Raw genomic sequence first — 15,278 nt, 5'->3', positions numbered from 1 at the left:
GAGACCAGGGCTTAAGGGAGAGTGGGGAATCTGTTGTGCTGGGGATTTTGGGTTTTATAATATGGGGTTTGTGTAAGATTAAAAAGGAAGATATGTATTAATATGAAAATGTTAAATGTAGTTAAGTATTTATGTAGGTGGATGTGTTGTGTATTATTGGGGGGGGGATTTAAGAAATTACCTGTGAGTGGAAGATTGGTTTAGTCTTTGACAGCTGAAAGTATTTAAGGCTACCAGTTGTCATTAGAGGGTCTTGTTGTTCTTCTGTTGTGCTGTGAAGATGCTCGGCATGTGAAGTGCTTGTAAGAAGAGCTGCATGGAAAATAAAGACGTGTTGTTCCACTGCATTTAGGGAAGTCTTTCTCACTGTACATCCAGCCGCTGCGGTCTCCATATGACATACCCCCAACCTCCCTTTTCTCTATCAAGATCCTCATTCAAACCATGCCAGGTATATATAAGGCTCAGTGATTGTTCCCATCTCATCTTTTCAGCTAACTTACCAACGTAAGTTAGCTATGGATCAAATTAGATTCATATTAATTCTCGCTTGGATAAGTGGTTATAACACAATAACAAAAACGTATGATTGGTAAGCAACATATTTTTCTTTGTAATATGGTTGGCTTTCTTATACATTTACCAATTTTTATTTTTGTTCAATAATTGCATGTCTTTGTTTGCTTATTAAAAATTGCCTTTGAAGGTAATTTTGCTAAATATTTTGCTGGTCAGATTAATTTTTGACAGACATAGCACTAAAACAAATATGGCAACAAGACATATCTATAAATGTTTATAAATGATAATAATATCTGGAAATTACCTCAGAATTAGATATCGACATTAGAGGGACTGTGTGTCAGATTCTAAATTTATGGAAATATTACTGCTTGTGTTCAGTAGAGTATTCCTGGTAATCAATGTATTTAGGATTTTTTTTTTTTTACTTGGATTTTGAAATCACATGACAGTAGCCGTCGCGGTCTGCGTTCAAGCTGCGTAACCTCAGAATGACGCCAATGGATGGGACACTGATTATATGAGATGATCTTTAATGGGGTTTGGTTTTATTGCAGCATCATATGCCCAGACTAAATGTCATGATAGTGAAGGGCATCAGCCATCCTCCTGACTCACAATGACCCAGTACCAGATAATCAGTCACGGAAGGCCAGTGAATGAATGAATGAGGAACAATACATTTTCATGCATAAAAGATGCATATAATAAAAGATGTAGGGTGCTGGGGTGTGGTGCAGCGGGTTATTCCTCTGTGTCTATGATTGAAAGGTTGCCTGTTCAAGCCCTAGCCTCAGCAAAATAGTCACATGTCCATCGGCCCCTAAAACCCCAGCTCCCAGTGCTTGGCATGTTGTGGTTGACCCTGCACTGTGACCCCTCCCCATGCTTGCTGTCACCCATGCATGTGTACCATGGAGAGCAAGAGGAGGTAGACAAGAAGAGAATTTCCCCACAGAGATGAGCAAAGTATTACTCTATAAAATGCATGAGGTTATTTTCAAAAACTGAGTTTCTAATGACACACATTATCACACAGGAGTTAAAAACGATCTTTAATGGCAGCATTTTCCATGACATTCTTTATACTTCTTATTTTCTTTTCTGAAGGAATGTAAAACAGTCATTAACAAGAGAAGAAAATGGTAAGTTAATACGTGTTAGAAAGTAAGGAGTATACTTCCTTTTTGGGACAGGAAAATGGTGGGTCATAAGACAGCATTAAGGTTCTCATTCTGATAAAACACACACACAATCAACCTTGCTCAACTTCTTATCCAGCACAAATAAAAATGTAACCAGATAATGAAATTTATAAAGGCAACGGAGCCATTTAGTGATAGCCAGACATTGTGTTACACCCATGAGAAACTGTTAATCATTTACAGTTTTATTAGCAAATCAAAACAGCACTATAACCACATTGAAGATATTGCAACATCTTTGAAAGGTTGTGGTGATGTCACAACTGTAACAGATCGAAACATATCTTCAGTAATTACTTATCAATCCAAAGTCACACAAGTTCAATGCGCATCTAGGGAGATGTTGGGCATAAAGCAGGAAACACCCTGCATGGATCATTAACCTGTTTCCTGGCCCTCACTTAAATCAGATACTGAGAGCAATTTGGGATCACCTAAAGCTTGCATTTTTAGATCGTAATAAAATACTACTACTGATGTATAACATTTGTGTCTCCATGCTGTAAATATTTTCCGAAATGGTCCTTACATTCAGATTTCTTCAATTTTTACCCCGTAGCTGTCCTGACATCATGTGACTTCAACAACAACAACGTTCCTTTTTGCCAATTTCGGCAAGACGTTGACGATGACAGCGATTGGACCCGCCATCGCGGACCAACACCCACCAATGGCACCGGACCAGAAGGGGACTACCCCAGTGGCGGTCAGTACTGATCCATCAAAAGCCCTTGCATGTTCCTTAGTTCTTGGTAATCTTCAGACTACTGAATGACTACTGAATTTAAGTTTCTAACTGATGCTTTCCCCTCTCTCGCTTACCAGATGGTTACTACATTTACCATGAGTGTGACAATGTGGCTAGTAGACAGAAAGCTCGCCTGATCAGTCCTGCAATCCACAGCAGTTTGCCTCAAATATGTGTTCAGTTCTGGTACTATATGTACGGTAGTGACCACCTCAACCATCTAGCTGTTCTGGTCCGTGACTCTGGCACAGAGGAGAAGGTCTGGGAGAAAGTGGGTTTCCAGAGTCCTTCTTGGCTCGGAGCTGATTTGACCGTGACGACACCTGTTGGCCAGACTGTCAATGTGAGTTTCTCTGTTCTGAGTTTTCCTTTATTTTTGGAGCGAGGGAAAAGTAAGTAGTACAAGTAGTACATAGTGATGCACTGTCAGCAATCAGCTGGCATGATGACTCAGTCAGTAACACTGTTGCCTCCCACTTCGCATTAGCTCTTGTTGCGTGTGGAGGTTGCATGTTCGCCCCAGGTTGGGTGGGCTTCCTCTGGCATGTTGATGTCTGAATGTTATTACAGTGTTCTTGGAACCATTTAACTACTTATTTGTGCTCGTATTCAGTGTCTGATTTAACCTTATATCCACCTGAGATTCTAAACATGTCCACAGATTGTGTTTGAGGCTATGAGAGGGACCACGTCATCCTGTGACACAGCTCTAGACAACATAATTATCAGTGAAGGAGCTTGCCCTGGTATGTCTTCTCTAAACTTACATTCGTCTTTTGTTCAGTCAAGGAAATGAACACTTAATGTTCTGTTATACATTAATGGTGATGTTTGTAATGATGGTGTGGAACTACATAAATGTTTAAAATTGAATCAAAGAAATAAACTTGTAGGTTTTACGATGCACTCCTAAGGTCTTACAGGGAATGTTTTGCATTGCAGTTGTCACCATATGTCAGTATTGTTAAGCAGAATGAACCATTTTTCAATATTATGTTTTACTGAAGGCTGTTTGTCAGAATGTGACTTTGACACCTTCGATGACTTGTGTGGCTGGACTACTGAAGCACCAGCAGAAATCTTTGGCTGGGAGCAGTGGCCTGGGTCCACAGAAACAGAGGGAACTGGGCCAGATGACGACTACTCCAAGCCCGGGCGTGAGTGACACTGCACACATTGCGCAGCCTATGGCCAGACAGCTCAGTAACAGGGAACTGTATGGGGTGGAATTTCTCAGGATTCATACTGTCTGGAAGACAGAGCTTTATACTATGACTTTGGTTTACTGTATAACTAAAATCTGACAGAATAAGAAAATCTAATAGTCCGATTAAATGGCGTAGTCGAGCTATAACGGTAGCCATGCATGTAAATGTAGTGACAGTTTGTTGTTGTTAAAATAAAATTAATTTAAATAAAACTGTCTATTTGATTTTCTGGAGGAAAATGAATTGTTTAGATAAACTGACTAATCGGTAAAACGTTTGACAGATTATTCCATAGAAAAATAGTTGTTAGTGGTAGCACTATTCAAAACCATTTTTTGTTCATCTCCATCCTGACAAGACACTACCCTTTAATCACATACGCCACACAGCAGGCCACAACATATTTAAAGTAGAGAACAAAGAAGAAATGATATTCATCACAGAAGTTCTGATAATGGCCTCCATTGTTTTCTGCACAGTTGGCCTATACCTACTGTTGGACTCGAGTTATGCCAAGAAAAGAGCGGCAGCAGAGCTCTTAAGCCCTGCCATTTCCTCAGCAGGCTGTCTGCAGCTCTCTTTCCACTACTACATGTATGGTACTGCCACCACAATGACAATCAATGTCTACGCTATCCCTGCGGGTAAGAACCTCAAAGGCAATATGTGTCAAGTTCCACTTAGTTTTCATGCTAATCTGGTGTATGTTAGAATCTGTTTGCATGTTATGGAAATCTGTCTATCTGCTAAGGAGGCACACTGGGAGCCCCCCTGATGAGTCTAATAGGGAATCAAGGGCGGGGCTGGAAGAAGGCAGAGGCGCACTATGCTGGCAAAGGAGACATACAGGTGCTGCACGACTGGTCACTCTACTTGCATATTTATACTACATTGCCCAGTATTTCTTGCCACATGAGTAGATATTCCGCAACTTGATACTGATACTTTATTGCCCCCAGTTTGTGATCCAAGGTGTTTATGGAGAGACCGAGAAGACAGACCTGGCTGTGGACAGTGTCTGTGTTACAGCATGTCAAGGTGCCCAAACGTCTTCAGCATTTACTTCTTCAGTATTTACTATACAATGGCTTTCAGCATTTACCTAAAATAATGTGGAATATTAGAACGAGCTGTCCCTGCTGTAAGCCTATACTAGTAATGTGGGAGGATGATGGACAGGTGGAAAATAGGTTGTAACCATATATAAAACATTTACAAAATCCATCTCTATGAATTAAAATCTGCATTGCATCTGTAATAATTTAGCAACCAACAAAAATAAAAGAAAAATAAAAGAATGAGGTTGTTTTATATCTGAAATTAATCAAACCCTGGGTAATTTTAAGAAAAAATATGCAATTTAATGTAATCTCCAGGAACATCAACTACCAGTAAACCATCAACCACATCAGCAGCAACCACAACAAAACCACCAACTACCACCACTAAACCACCACCAACAACTCCACCAGGTGAGCAATTTATGACAGTTACACAACAGCTCTATTTGAACTTTAGATTAAATAAGAGATTTCTATTGAACCTCTGACTGTTATCTTCTCCTCTTCTGCTACCCACCCTACAGTGGAATGTCCCCCCAACTCTCAGTACATTCAATGCGGACCAGCATGCATCCCAAGCTGCCAGGAACCATCCAGCAACTGCAGCGGGTCTTGCATCAGCGGCTGCTTCTGTGACCCAGGCTATGTGTACCGCGGAAAACGCTGCGTGCCCCTTCACGAGTGTGGCTGTTTAGACGAGCATGACAACTATTATGAGGTAGAAGCGCAGGGTGTGAAGACATAAATTTCTGCAAAATAATCTGCAATTGCCTGAATTTGACTTCATTATATCTACTATATTTAACTGAGAGTGTGAATATTATGTTTTGTGAGGGTCTGCTCATTTAAAATATAAAGCCTCTTCACTTAGTACTGTCCTACCTCAACTAATTCAGTTTGTTAAATGTTATCTGACTGTGGGATTAAAAGACAAGTCACTTGACAATCTATTAGAATCAGGTCCTCCCTGAAAACAGCACCGTCTCTTCTGTCTCTTTTTCGTGACGTTCCAACTACAGTCGGGAGAGATTGTCTTTGGTGACGGCTGCTCCAAGCTTTGCCGCTGTGCTGGAAACTACACACTCAGCTGTGTGGACAACTCCTGTATTCCCACGGAGGAGTGTCGAGAGGTCAATGGCCTGTCCAGCTGCTACCCCAAAGGTAGGGAACCTAAAGTCTCAGTAAATATTAGCCTTAACCAAATGTTCACACATGACTGAGTGATTTTGCTTATACGCAGCAGATTTGTAAACAACAGCAATATTCTTATGTGTGCAATGTACAGCTACTCGAAATCAGCGCTGGCCTATTTTCCTTGCCTGTTGGAGTGCATAATGTTCAATGTGTCCTTCAGCATCTTCCCACCAATTACGTTTAACCTTCTACATTAATCTGCTTCCAATGTTAATCTCCAGACACGTCCACCTGCATAGTGTTAGGTGACCCGCACTATACCACGTTTGATCGACGTTACTACAACTTCATGGGCAACTGCAGCTACCTGTTGGCCAAGCCATGCAACACCACCTTGGACCCACCCTTCGCAGTGTATGCCGACAACGAGAACCGCTATAATGTCCTGTCCGTCAGCTACCTGAAAGCTGTGCATGTACACACCCTGGGAGTTGTCGTGTCGATCTTGAAGGGTGGAGTGATACAGGTGAGACAGGGAGCTCCACAGAGTCACAGTAGCAATGGGGGCATCAAATTAGACTTATGTTTCTGCAGATCAAGGAGTAAGTGAGAAGGATGAGCTTAACTATCAAAGAGAGAACTCCATGCCTGAATAGACTGATGAGTATGCTGCATCCTTCACTGTGATCTCCTCCCGCAGGTGAATGGGACCACAGTAAACCTGCCTGCCAACCCGGCACAGGGACTGTCTGTCTTCAAGCAGGGGACACTCTACACAGTGGTGGCAGATTTTGGGGTGACTGTGCGCTATGATGGCAACCACTACATGGACATCAAAGTTACCAACGAGTGAGTTACACCATAGGATATTAATTACTCTGTTCATGAACACATTCATCACTTTCCAGTGTTTCCACCACTGCAGTAATTCACTTATGGTTTCAGCTAAAAGATCTTGCCCTTTGCCTTTCTCTGTACAGCTACAAGAATGTTCTTTGTGGTCTGTGTGGTGACTACAATGCAAACCCCAATGATGACTTCCGTACTCCCTCTGGTCAACTCGTCACAGATGCCAACGAGTTTGGCCACAGCTGGAATTCTGATCCTAAGTGAGAACAACTTGATTGCATTTAAAGTGTGAAATGGAGTTGGGTTAATCTCCCAGGTAATGTCATGACTTTATTGCCGACTTCTTGCAGCTGCAACAAGAAACCCAATGAGACCATCCCTGAATGCACAGACAACGAGCAGGATGTGTTCCAGAGTCCAGCATATTGTGGAATCTTGCTGGACGACAAGGGACCATTCGCTGTCTGTCACCCAAGGGTCAACCCCAATGTGAGTTACCATGTCAAAATATATATCATTCAAGGTTAAAGTCAGAAATGCTTATAACGTTTCAGTGACTAGTAATCATCAGATTGCACCGAGTTATGCAAAGTAGAAGAGGATTTATCATTCCGGTAAATTGAGATCTCCCTCTGCAGAAATTCTTCAAAGATTGTCTGTTTGACCTCTGCGCTCTGGGTGGAGCTCAGTCATCATTGTGTGAGGCTCTGGAGTCCTACGTCAAGGAGTGCCAGGACCGAGGAGTTGATGTGGGGCCCTGGAGGAATAGTACCTTCTGTCGTGAGTGGCTGCTACTTTGCAGTGATCACTTATGGCCCATTCTTGAAATGGTGTTTTTTTAAAGACCCAAAACTGCAACCATTTCATATGACACAACTGTACCATATAACTGCTTCTCCACAGCTCTACGCTGCCCCCCCAACAGCCACTATGAGGTGTGTGCCCCCGTCTGCCCTCCATCCTGCACCCCTCCCAGTCCAGAGCAGTGCAACAACCCATGCGCAGAGGGATGCGTTTGCGACCCAGGATACGTCTACAGCTCAGGGCAGTGTGTCAAACGAGAGACCTGTGGCTCCCTGTACAATGGGCAGTACTACCAGGTGAGGGGGCTACATTGTTATGTGGTGTAAGTACATCCATTTCATTACTCTGACAGCAACTGACACCTCTGGTCTCTCTCACAGTCAGGAGAAGAATTCTACACCGAGGGCTGTCAGTCAAGATGCAAGTGTGAGGGTGGTGTTGTGACTTGCACAGAAGGTTCATGCCCTCCACAACACATCTGTGAGCTTCAGAATGGACAGCTTGGCTGCTACCCCATAAGTAAGATCTCTCATTTATTGTCGATCTACTGCCATTAAATATGAACAGAGACATTCACATTAACCTCACTGGCTTATTCTGAAGGTACAGAGGACTGCATCATATCTGGAGACCCACACTATACCACCTGTAGTGGAGACTGCTGTTACAATCCCTATCCCAAGTTGCTGGGTCTAATTTCTAGTCATGTATATCCCGGAGTGCCGGCCAGAACACCACTTAAGGCCCATGGATCCTGATGAATGTTTATTTATTATTTTAATTCCAGTGCAACATCCTTTCTCCAGGTCTCACATACACAGGTGCTGATGTAGGTGCTTGGGTGTGTATGGGTGTGTGTATGTGAAAGGAGGAGTGTGTGGTCTAAAAGAAACAAAGGTATATGGTAAGTGTACACGCAGCAACTGCCCATAAAATGTCTGCTTACAACAATACCTGTACATAGCAATCTCTCTGTTATAATCGAACCACCCCGCTAAACTTAATTATACTAACACAGTATTGCACTGTATAATATGCCCCACGTTGTACAATTATAATACCTCCCCATTTAAACGTTAACAGAGATTATATGCATGAACACGTTTTACTTATGATTGTATTTCGCAACGCGAAAGAAGCTCATTTACTAATTACTTTACCAATAACAAAAGAGTGCTTACAATTACAGATATACACTTCTATAATAAGGTGCAAAAACAAAGATGCCTAAACTCGATATTTCTCTTACCTTTTACTCATTTACGGACACGAACATAATGCACTGGCACTTGCAGTTAACCCCGCTTCTAACTTTTACTGAACGGAAATAAAATGGAGACCGCAACTAATTTGCGCCATACGTGCCCACGTACTACATTGGAAACGATAAACAAATGGCTGCTCCCATGTAACATTATAAATGGCTTAACGAAACCAGCTAAATAAGAATTTAAATTACTAAATACTTAACAATCAGGCGGCCTTTTGTACACCACCTTTGATGGAAAATACTACACTTTCATGGGAACCTGCACCTACACCTTGGCCAGGAGTTGCCAGAATAAGACAGGTACAGCGGCACCATATTTCATCAGCTTCAATTCTAAAGCTTCAGCGCTATTACAAAATTTCTATATTTCTAAGCTTAAAGTACACTGACTGGTACAATCCACACTCTACATATATATAAAGCTGAGATAAGATATCCCCAGTACTGGTGTGTCTCTGTCAAACTACTTTGGGGAGCATCTGTACTTTACTCTCTGTTGGACTCATGTGGCCTTCGCTAAATTTCTAGGGCCCTGGTTCACAGTGGAGGCCAAGAATGAAGAAAGGGGAGTAGCAGGTGTCTCATACCTGCGCAAATTGTATGTGACTGTCAATGGAGTCACAGTCACGATGATGAAGAGCAGGAGGACATTGGTTAGTAGAAACTGGTGTGCTCCTAGCCACTGGGAATTGTGCTGTGGTAATGGATTAAGGGACCTTGTCTTATTCTTCATGCCTTCATCATCTGATCGTCTGTTCAGGGCAGTCTGATATCCAGCAGAGACTGTCATCATTCTCCAACTCCATATCCTTCATGATGAAAATGTAGTCTTGCTTATTCCTTGTATTGTGACACTCTGCTCCCTCCCTCCCTCCCTCCCTCTCAGGTGAACGGACTGCAGGTCTCCCTGCCTCACTCGCCCTCTCCATTCATCTCTCTCTCCCTGGCTGGTCAATATGTCACCCTGCAGACCACCTTTGGTCTGACTGTGCGCTGGGATGGAAACCACTATGCTCAAATCTCTGTCCCCAGGTGAGTCTCGGAAGAGAAGGTCAACAAATCACGTGAGGGTAGGAATTAAGGACATAACCTTGAAGTAGCCCCAATATTGTACGATTGGTGGCTCAGTTTTATCTCAAGTCAGTAATTTCACTCTTTTGGTTTTGACCCTTCAGCTCCTACTCTGAGCAAATGTGTGGTCTCTGTGGAGACTACGATGGAAACTCCAACAACGACTTCAAAAAGCCAGGTGGTGCATTAGCTGGTAACTCGGATGAGTTTGGCAACAGTTGGCAAACAGAAGAGGATGAAGATGACAGGTCAGTTCCCATACCTGTGCTCCTGTTACTTTAATATGGAACATTTGTGTTCCACATCACACCATAATTGTTTTTTTTTTTGTTTCACAGGTGTGAGTCTGACAACAAACCTGACCCCCCTTGTGACCCCAGCCTGGAAGCAGAGGTTTCCAAACCAGAGAAATGTGGGAAGCTGAATGACACTCAGGGACCGTTTAGGTGAGCACACACGTCATAGGTTGCAGCTCCTGCTTTTCGAGTAATATTGACAAAGTGGAACAATCCCCGAATCAGCTGAACTGAGTGATGACAGGTTTCAAGTACCCTTGCATTTGTAACTTAACTGTGGTATAATGAGTGATGAATCTAAGATATTTGTTGCTTTAGCTCCAGTCTCATGCCTGTTTGTCCTGCATGGGCTCTATCCCTCATTAGGGACTGCATAAAGGTGGTGGACCCCCGGACCTACTTCCTCAGCTGTGTACATGACATGTGTCGTTACGACGGACTTCTACAGACCTTGTGTGACCAGTTGCAGGCATACACAGATGCTTGTGTGAGTGCTGGAGCCCCAGTCCACCAGTGGAGGGACCCGGACTTCTGTCGTGAGTCTGAGGATTAAATATACAGTATTTATGAGATCAAATATAATGATGACTGAACTGAAACACCAGGCTGCACAATATGAAAGTGTGTGCTGAGCGAAACATCTCCTTCTGCTGCAGCTCTGCCATGCCCACCCAACAGCCACTACTCCCTGTGTGTGAGCTGTCCGGAGACCTGCGTGGGACCGAATGTAGGAGGGCCAGGTTGTGTAGAGCGCTGTGTGGAGGGATGCCAGTGTAATCCCGGATTTGTTCTCAGCAACGATCGCTGTGTCCCTCTCAAAGACTGCGGCTGTGTGGACCCTGAGGGCGCTTACCATCCAGTGAGCCTCCTTCCTAAAGCAAATGATCAAACTCCCATCTCTGTACCATATGAAATGGCAGGATAAAAGCTGTGTCTGTTTGTCCTTTAGGCTAACGAGAGCTGGTACGTGGAGAGTTGTACCCAGCGATGTCTGTGTCGAGGAGAAGGAGTGATCGAGTGTCACGAAACTAGCTGTGGCCCTTCAGAGTCCTGTCAGCTGCAAGACGGAGAATATGGTTGTCATCCTCTAGGTATGACACACAGTATATCGGCTTTGAACTTTTAACCACATGGAGCATTTATGGAGCTGCCTCTGAAGGGCAAACGCATCTGGTTCAACAGAAATTTCATATTTTTCCAGCATATAGAAAAGCTGTCGTGATTGTATTAATGTGAAGCTTCTGAACATGGCTCTCCTGCACAGTGACTGAATGGTCCAAGGTTTCCAGTGTAAAAGGGAGAGGAAATGTCTATAAAATATGTGCATTAGTTATATGTAAGGTTGGGTGTCACAAAATTTTGAAATTCCAACAAATGGTAGTGAAAAGATTTCAAAAAGGAGTCAAATCAGCTCTAAATGTCTCATTATTGCTTAAAATACAGAAAGCAGATAAAGCACAACTGTAATTGGAATTAGTATAAAATGTTTTTTATTTTATATTGAAAGAAATACAAAAGAATGTCAGAATTTAACTATTCACTTCTTTCCATCAACACTTACCACGTTAAACCAACAACATCGACAGTAACTACCATTAAACCACCAACTACCACCACCACTAGACCACCACCAACCACTCCCCCAGGTAAGCAGTTTGTGTCAGTTACACAAAAGCCCCGCTATTGCAACTTTAAACAGCAGAAATTTCTGTGTAACCTCTGACTATTATCTTCTCCTCTTCTGCTACCCACCCTACAGTGGAATGTCCCCCCAACTCTGAGTACATTCAATGTGGACCAGCATGCATCCCAAGCTGCCAGGAACCATCCAGCAACTGCACCGGGTCTTGCATCAGCGGCTGCTTCTGTGACCCAGGCTATGTGTACCGCGGAAAACGCTGCGTGCCCCTTCACGAGTGTGGCTGTTTAGACGAGCATGACAACTATTATGAGGTAGAAGCGCAGGGTGTGAAGACATAAATTTCTGCAAAATAATCTGCAATTGCCTGAATTTGACTTCATTATACCTACTATATTTAACTGAGAGTGTGAATATTATGTTTTGTGAGGGTCTGCTCATTTAAAATATAAAGCCTCTTCACTTAGTACTGTCCTACCTCAACTAATTCAGTTTGTTAAATGTTATCTGACTGTGGGATTAAAAGACAAGTCACTTGACAATCTATTAGAATCAGGTCCTCCCTGAAAACAGCACCGTCTCTTCTGTCTCTTTTTCGTGACGTTCCAACTACAGTCGGGAGAGATTGTCTTTGGTGACGGCTGCTCCAAGCTTTGCCGCTGTGCTGGAAACTACACACTCAGCTGTGTGGACAACTCCTGTATTCCCACAGAGGAGTGTCGAGAGGTCAATGGCCTGTCCAGCTGCTACCCCAAAGGTAGGGAACCTAAAGTCTCAGTAAATATTAGCCTTAACCAAATGTTCACACATGACTGAGTGATTTTGCTTATTCGCAGCAGATTTGTAAACAACAGCAATATTCTTATGTGTGCAATGTACAGCTACTTGAAATCAGCGCTGGCCTATTTTCCTTGCCTGTTGGAGTGCATAATGTTCAATGTGTCCTTCAGCATCTTCCCACCAATTACGTTTAACCTTCTATATTAATCTGCTTCCAATGTTAATCTCCAGACACGTCCACCTGCACAGTGTCAGGTGACCCGCACTATACCACGTTTGATCGACGTTACTACAACTTCATGGGCAACTGCAGCTACCTGTTGGCCAAGCCATGCAACACCACCTTGGCCCCACCCTTCGCAGTGTATGCCGACAACGAGAACCGCTACAATGTCCTGTCCGTCAGCTACCTGAAAGCTGTGCATGTACACACCCTGGGAGTTGTCGTGTCGATCTTGAAGGGTGGAGTGATACAGGTGAGACAGGGAGCTCCACAGAGTCACGGAAGCAATGGGGGCATCAAATTAGACTTATGTTTCTGCAGATGAAGGAGTAAGTGAGAAGGATGAGCTTAACTATCAAAGAGAGAACTCCATGCCTGAATAGACTGATGAGTATGCTGCATCCCTCACTGTGATCTCCTCCCGCAGGTGAATGGGACCACGGTAAACCTGCCTGCCAACCCGGCACAGGGACTGTCTGTCTTCCAGCAGGGGACACTCTACACAGTGGTGGCAGATTTTGGGGTGACTGTGCACTACGATGGCAACCACTACATGGACATCAAAGTTACCAGCGAGTGAGTTACACCACAGGATATTAATTACTCTGTTCATGAACACATTCATCACTTTCTAGTGTTTCCACCACTGCAATAATTCACTTATGGTTTCAGCTAAAAGATCTTGCCCTTTGCCTTTCTCTGTACAGCTACAAGAATGTTCTTTGTGGTCTGTGTGGTGACTATAATGCAAACCCCAATGACGACTTCCGTACTCCCACTGGTCAACTCGTCACAGATGCCAACGAGTTTGGCCACAGCTGGATTTCTGATCCTAAGTGAGAACAACTTGATTGCATTAAAAGTGTGAAATGGAGTTGGGTTAATCTCCCAGGTAATGTCATGACTTTATTGCCGACTTCTTGCAGCTGCAACAAGAAACCCAATGAGACCATCCCTGAATGCACAGACAACGAGCTGGATGTGTTCCAGAGTCCAGCATATTGTGGAATCTTGCTGGACGACAAGGGACCATTCGCTTTCTGTCACCCAAGGGTCAACCCCAATGTGAGTTACCATGTCAAAACATGTATCATTCAAGGTTAAAGTCAGCAATGCTCATAACGTTTCAGTGACTAGTAATCATCAGATTGCACCGAGTTATGCAAAGTAGAAGAGGATTTATCATTCCGGTAAATTGAGATCTCCCTCTGCAGAAATTCTTCAAAGATTGTCTGTTTGACCTCTGCGCTCTGGGTGGAGCTCAGTCATCATTGTGTGAGGCTCTGGAGTCCTACGTCAAGGAGTGCCAGGACCGAGAAGTTGATGTGGGGCCCTGGAGGAATAGTACCTTCTGTCGTGAGTGGCTGCTACTTTGCAGTAATCACTTATGGCCCATTCTTGAAATGGTGTTTTTTTAAAGACCCAAAACTGCAAACATTTCATATGACACAACTGTACCATATAACTACTTCTCCACAGCTCTACGCTGCCCCCCCAACAGCCACTATGAGGTGTGTGTCCCCGTCTGCCCTCCATCCTGCATCCCTCCCAGTCCAGAGCAGTGCAACAGCCCATGCGCAGAGGGATGCGTTTGCGACCCAGGATACGTCTACAGCTCAGGGCAGTGTGTCAAACGAGAGACCTGTGGCTGCCAGTACAATGGGCAGTACTACCAGGTGAGGGGGCTACATTGTTATGTGGTGTCAGTACGTCCATTTCATTACTCTGACAGCAACTGACACCTCTGGTCTCTCTCACAGCCAGGAGAAGAATTCTACACCGAGGGCTGTCAGTCAAAATGCAAGTGTGAGGGTGGTGTTGTGACTTGCCCAGAAGGTTCATGCCCTCCACAACACATCTGTGAGCTTCAGAACGGACAGCTTGGCTGCTACCCTATAAGTAAGATCTCTCATTTATTGTCGATCTACTGCCATTAAATATGAACAGAGACACTCACATTAACCTCACTGGCTCATTCTGAAGGTACAGAGGACTGCATCATATCTGGAGACCCACACTATACCACCTTTGATGGAAAATACTACACTTTCATGGGAACCTGCCCCTACACCTTGGCCAGGAGTTGCCAGAATAAGACAGGTACAGTGGCACCATATTTCATCAGCTTCAATTCTAAAGCTTCAGAGCTATTACAAAATTTCTATATTTCTAAGCTTAAAGTACACTGACTGGTACAATCCACACTCTACATATATATATATATATAGCTGAGATAAGATATCCCCAGTACTGGTGTGTCTCTGTCAAACTACTTTGGGGAGCATCTGTACTTTACTCTCTGTTGGACTCATGTGGCCTTCGCTAAATTTCTAGGGCCCTGGTTCACAGTGGAGGCCAAGAATGAAGAAAGGGGAGTAGCAGGTGTCTCATACCTGCGCAAATTGTATGTGACTGTCAATGGAGTCACAGTCACACTGATGAAGAGCAGGAGGACATTGGTTAGTAGA

At 43.7% G+C, this 15,278-nt stretch overlaps 1 protein-coding gene across 1 annotated transcript in view; it reads left to right on the top strand.

Annotated features, from left to right (window-relative positions):
* The first annotated feature begins 518 nt into the window (after positions 1-518).
* Positions 519-15,278, top strand: part of zanl (zonadhesin, like) — a 39,430-nt gene continuing 24,670 nt past the window's right edge. The window contains exons 1-37 of the mRNA XM_049027595.1: positions 519-592; positions 1,633-1,667; positions 2,287-2,433; positions 2,553-2,818; positions 3,137-3,221; positions 3,483-3,632; positions 4,163-4,327; positions 5,269-5,462; positions 5,722-5,905; positions 6,160-6,404; positions 6,579-6,727; positions 6,859-6,987; positions 7,078-7,216; positions 7,366-7,507; positions 7,631-7,827; positions 7,912-8,050; positions 8,135-8,179; positions 9,009-9,101; positions 9,330-9,454; positions 9,688-9,833; positions 9,977-10,120; positions 10,211-10,318; positions 10,535-10,704; positions 10,825-11,027; positions 11,118-11,259; positions 11,755-11,814; positions 11,928-12,121; positions 12,423-12,564; positions 12,819-13,063; positions 13,238-13,386; positions 13,518-13,646; positions 13,737-13,875; positions 14,025-14,166; positions 14,290-14,486; positions 14,571-14,709; positions 14,794-14,910; positions 15,145-15,269. Of these exons, the coding sequence (XP_048883552.1) occupies positions 519-592; positions 1,633-1,667; positions 2,287-2,433; positions 2,553-2,818; positions 3,137-3,221; positions 3,483-3,632; positions 4,163-4,327; positions 5,269-5,462; positions 5,722-5,905; positions 6,160-6,404; positions 6,579-6,727; positions 6,859-6,987; positions 7,078-7,216; positions 7,366-7,507; positions 7,631-7,827; positions 7,912-8,050; positions 8,135-8,179; positions 9,009-9,101; positions 9,330-9,454; positions 9,688-9,833; positions 9,977-10,120; positions 10,211-10,318; positions 10,535-10,704; positions 10,825-11,027; positions 11,118-11,259; positions 11,755-11,814; positions 11,928-12,121; positions 12,423-12,564; positions 12,819-13,063; positions 13,238-13,386; positions 13,518-13,646; positions 13,737-13,875; positions 14,025-14,166; positions 14,290-14,486; positions 14,571-14,709; positions 14,794-14,910; positions 15,145-15,269 (5,394 nt within the window). The remainder of the gene's footprint in view (positions 593-1,632; positions 1,668-2,286; positions 2,434-2,552; positions 2,819-3,136; positions 3,222-3,482; positions 3,633-4,162; positions 4,328-5,268; positions 5,463-5,721; positions 5,906-6,159; positions 6,405-6,578; positions 6,728-6,858; positions 6,988-7,077; positions 7,217-7,365; positions 7,508-7,630; positions 7,828-7,911; positions 8,051-8,134; positions 8,180-9,008; positions 9,102-9,329; positions 9,455-9,687; positions 9,834-9,976; positions 10,121-10,210; positions 10,319-10,534; positions 10,705-10,824; positions 11,028-11,117; positions 11,260-11,754; positions 11,815-11,927; positions 12,122-12,422; positions 12,565-12,818; positions 13,064-13,237; positions 13,387-13,517; positions 13,647-13,736; positions 13,876-14,024; positions 14,167-14,289; positions 14,487-14,570; positions 14,710-14,793; positions 14,911-15,144; positions 15,270-15,278) is intronic.

The sequence above is a fragment of the Brienomyrus brachyistius genome, chromosome 10, assembly GCF_023856365.1.
Source record: "Brienomyrus brachyistius isolate T26 chromosome 10, BBRACH_0.4, whole genome shotgun sequence".
Lineage (NCBI taxonomy): Eukaryota > Metazoa > Chordata > Actinopteri > Osteoglossiformes > Mormyridae > Brienomyrus > Brienomyrus brachyistius.
This window is presented reverse-complemented; position numbering and strand designations above follow the sequence as displayed.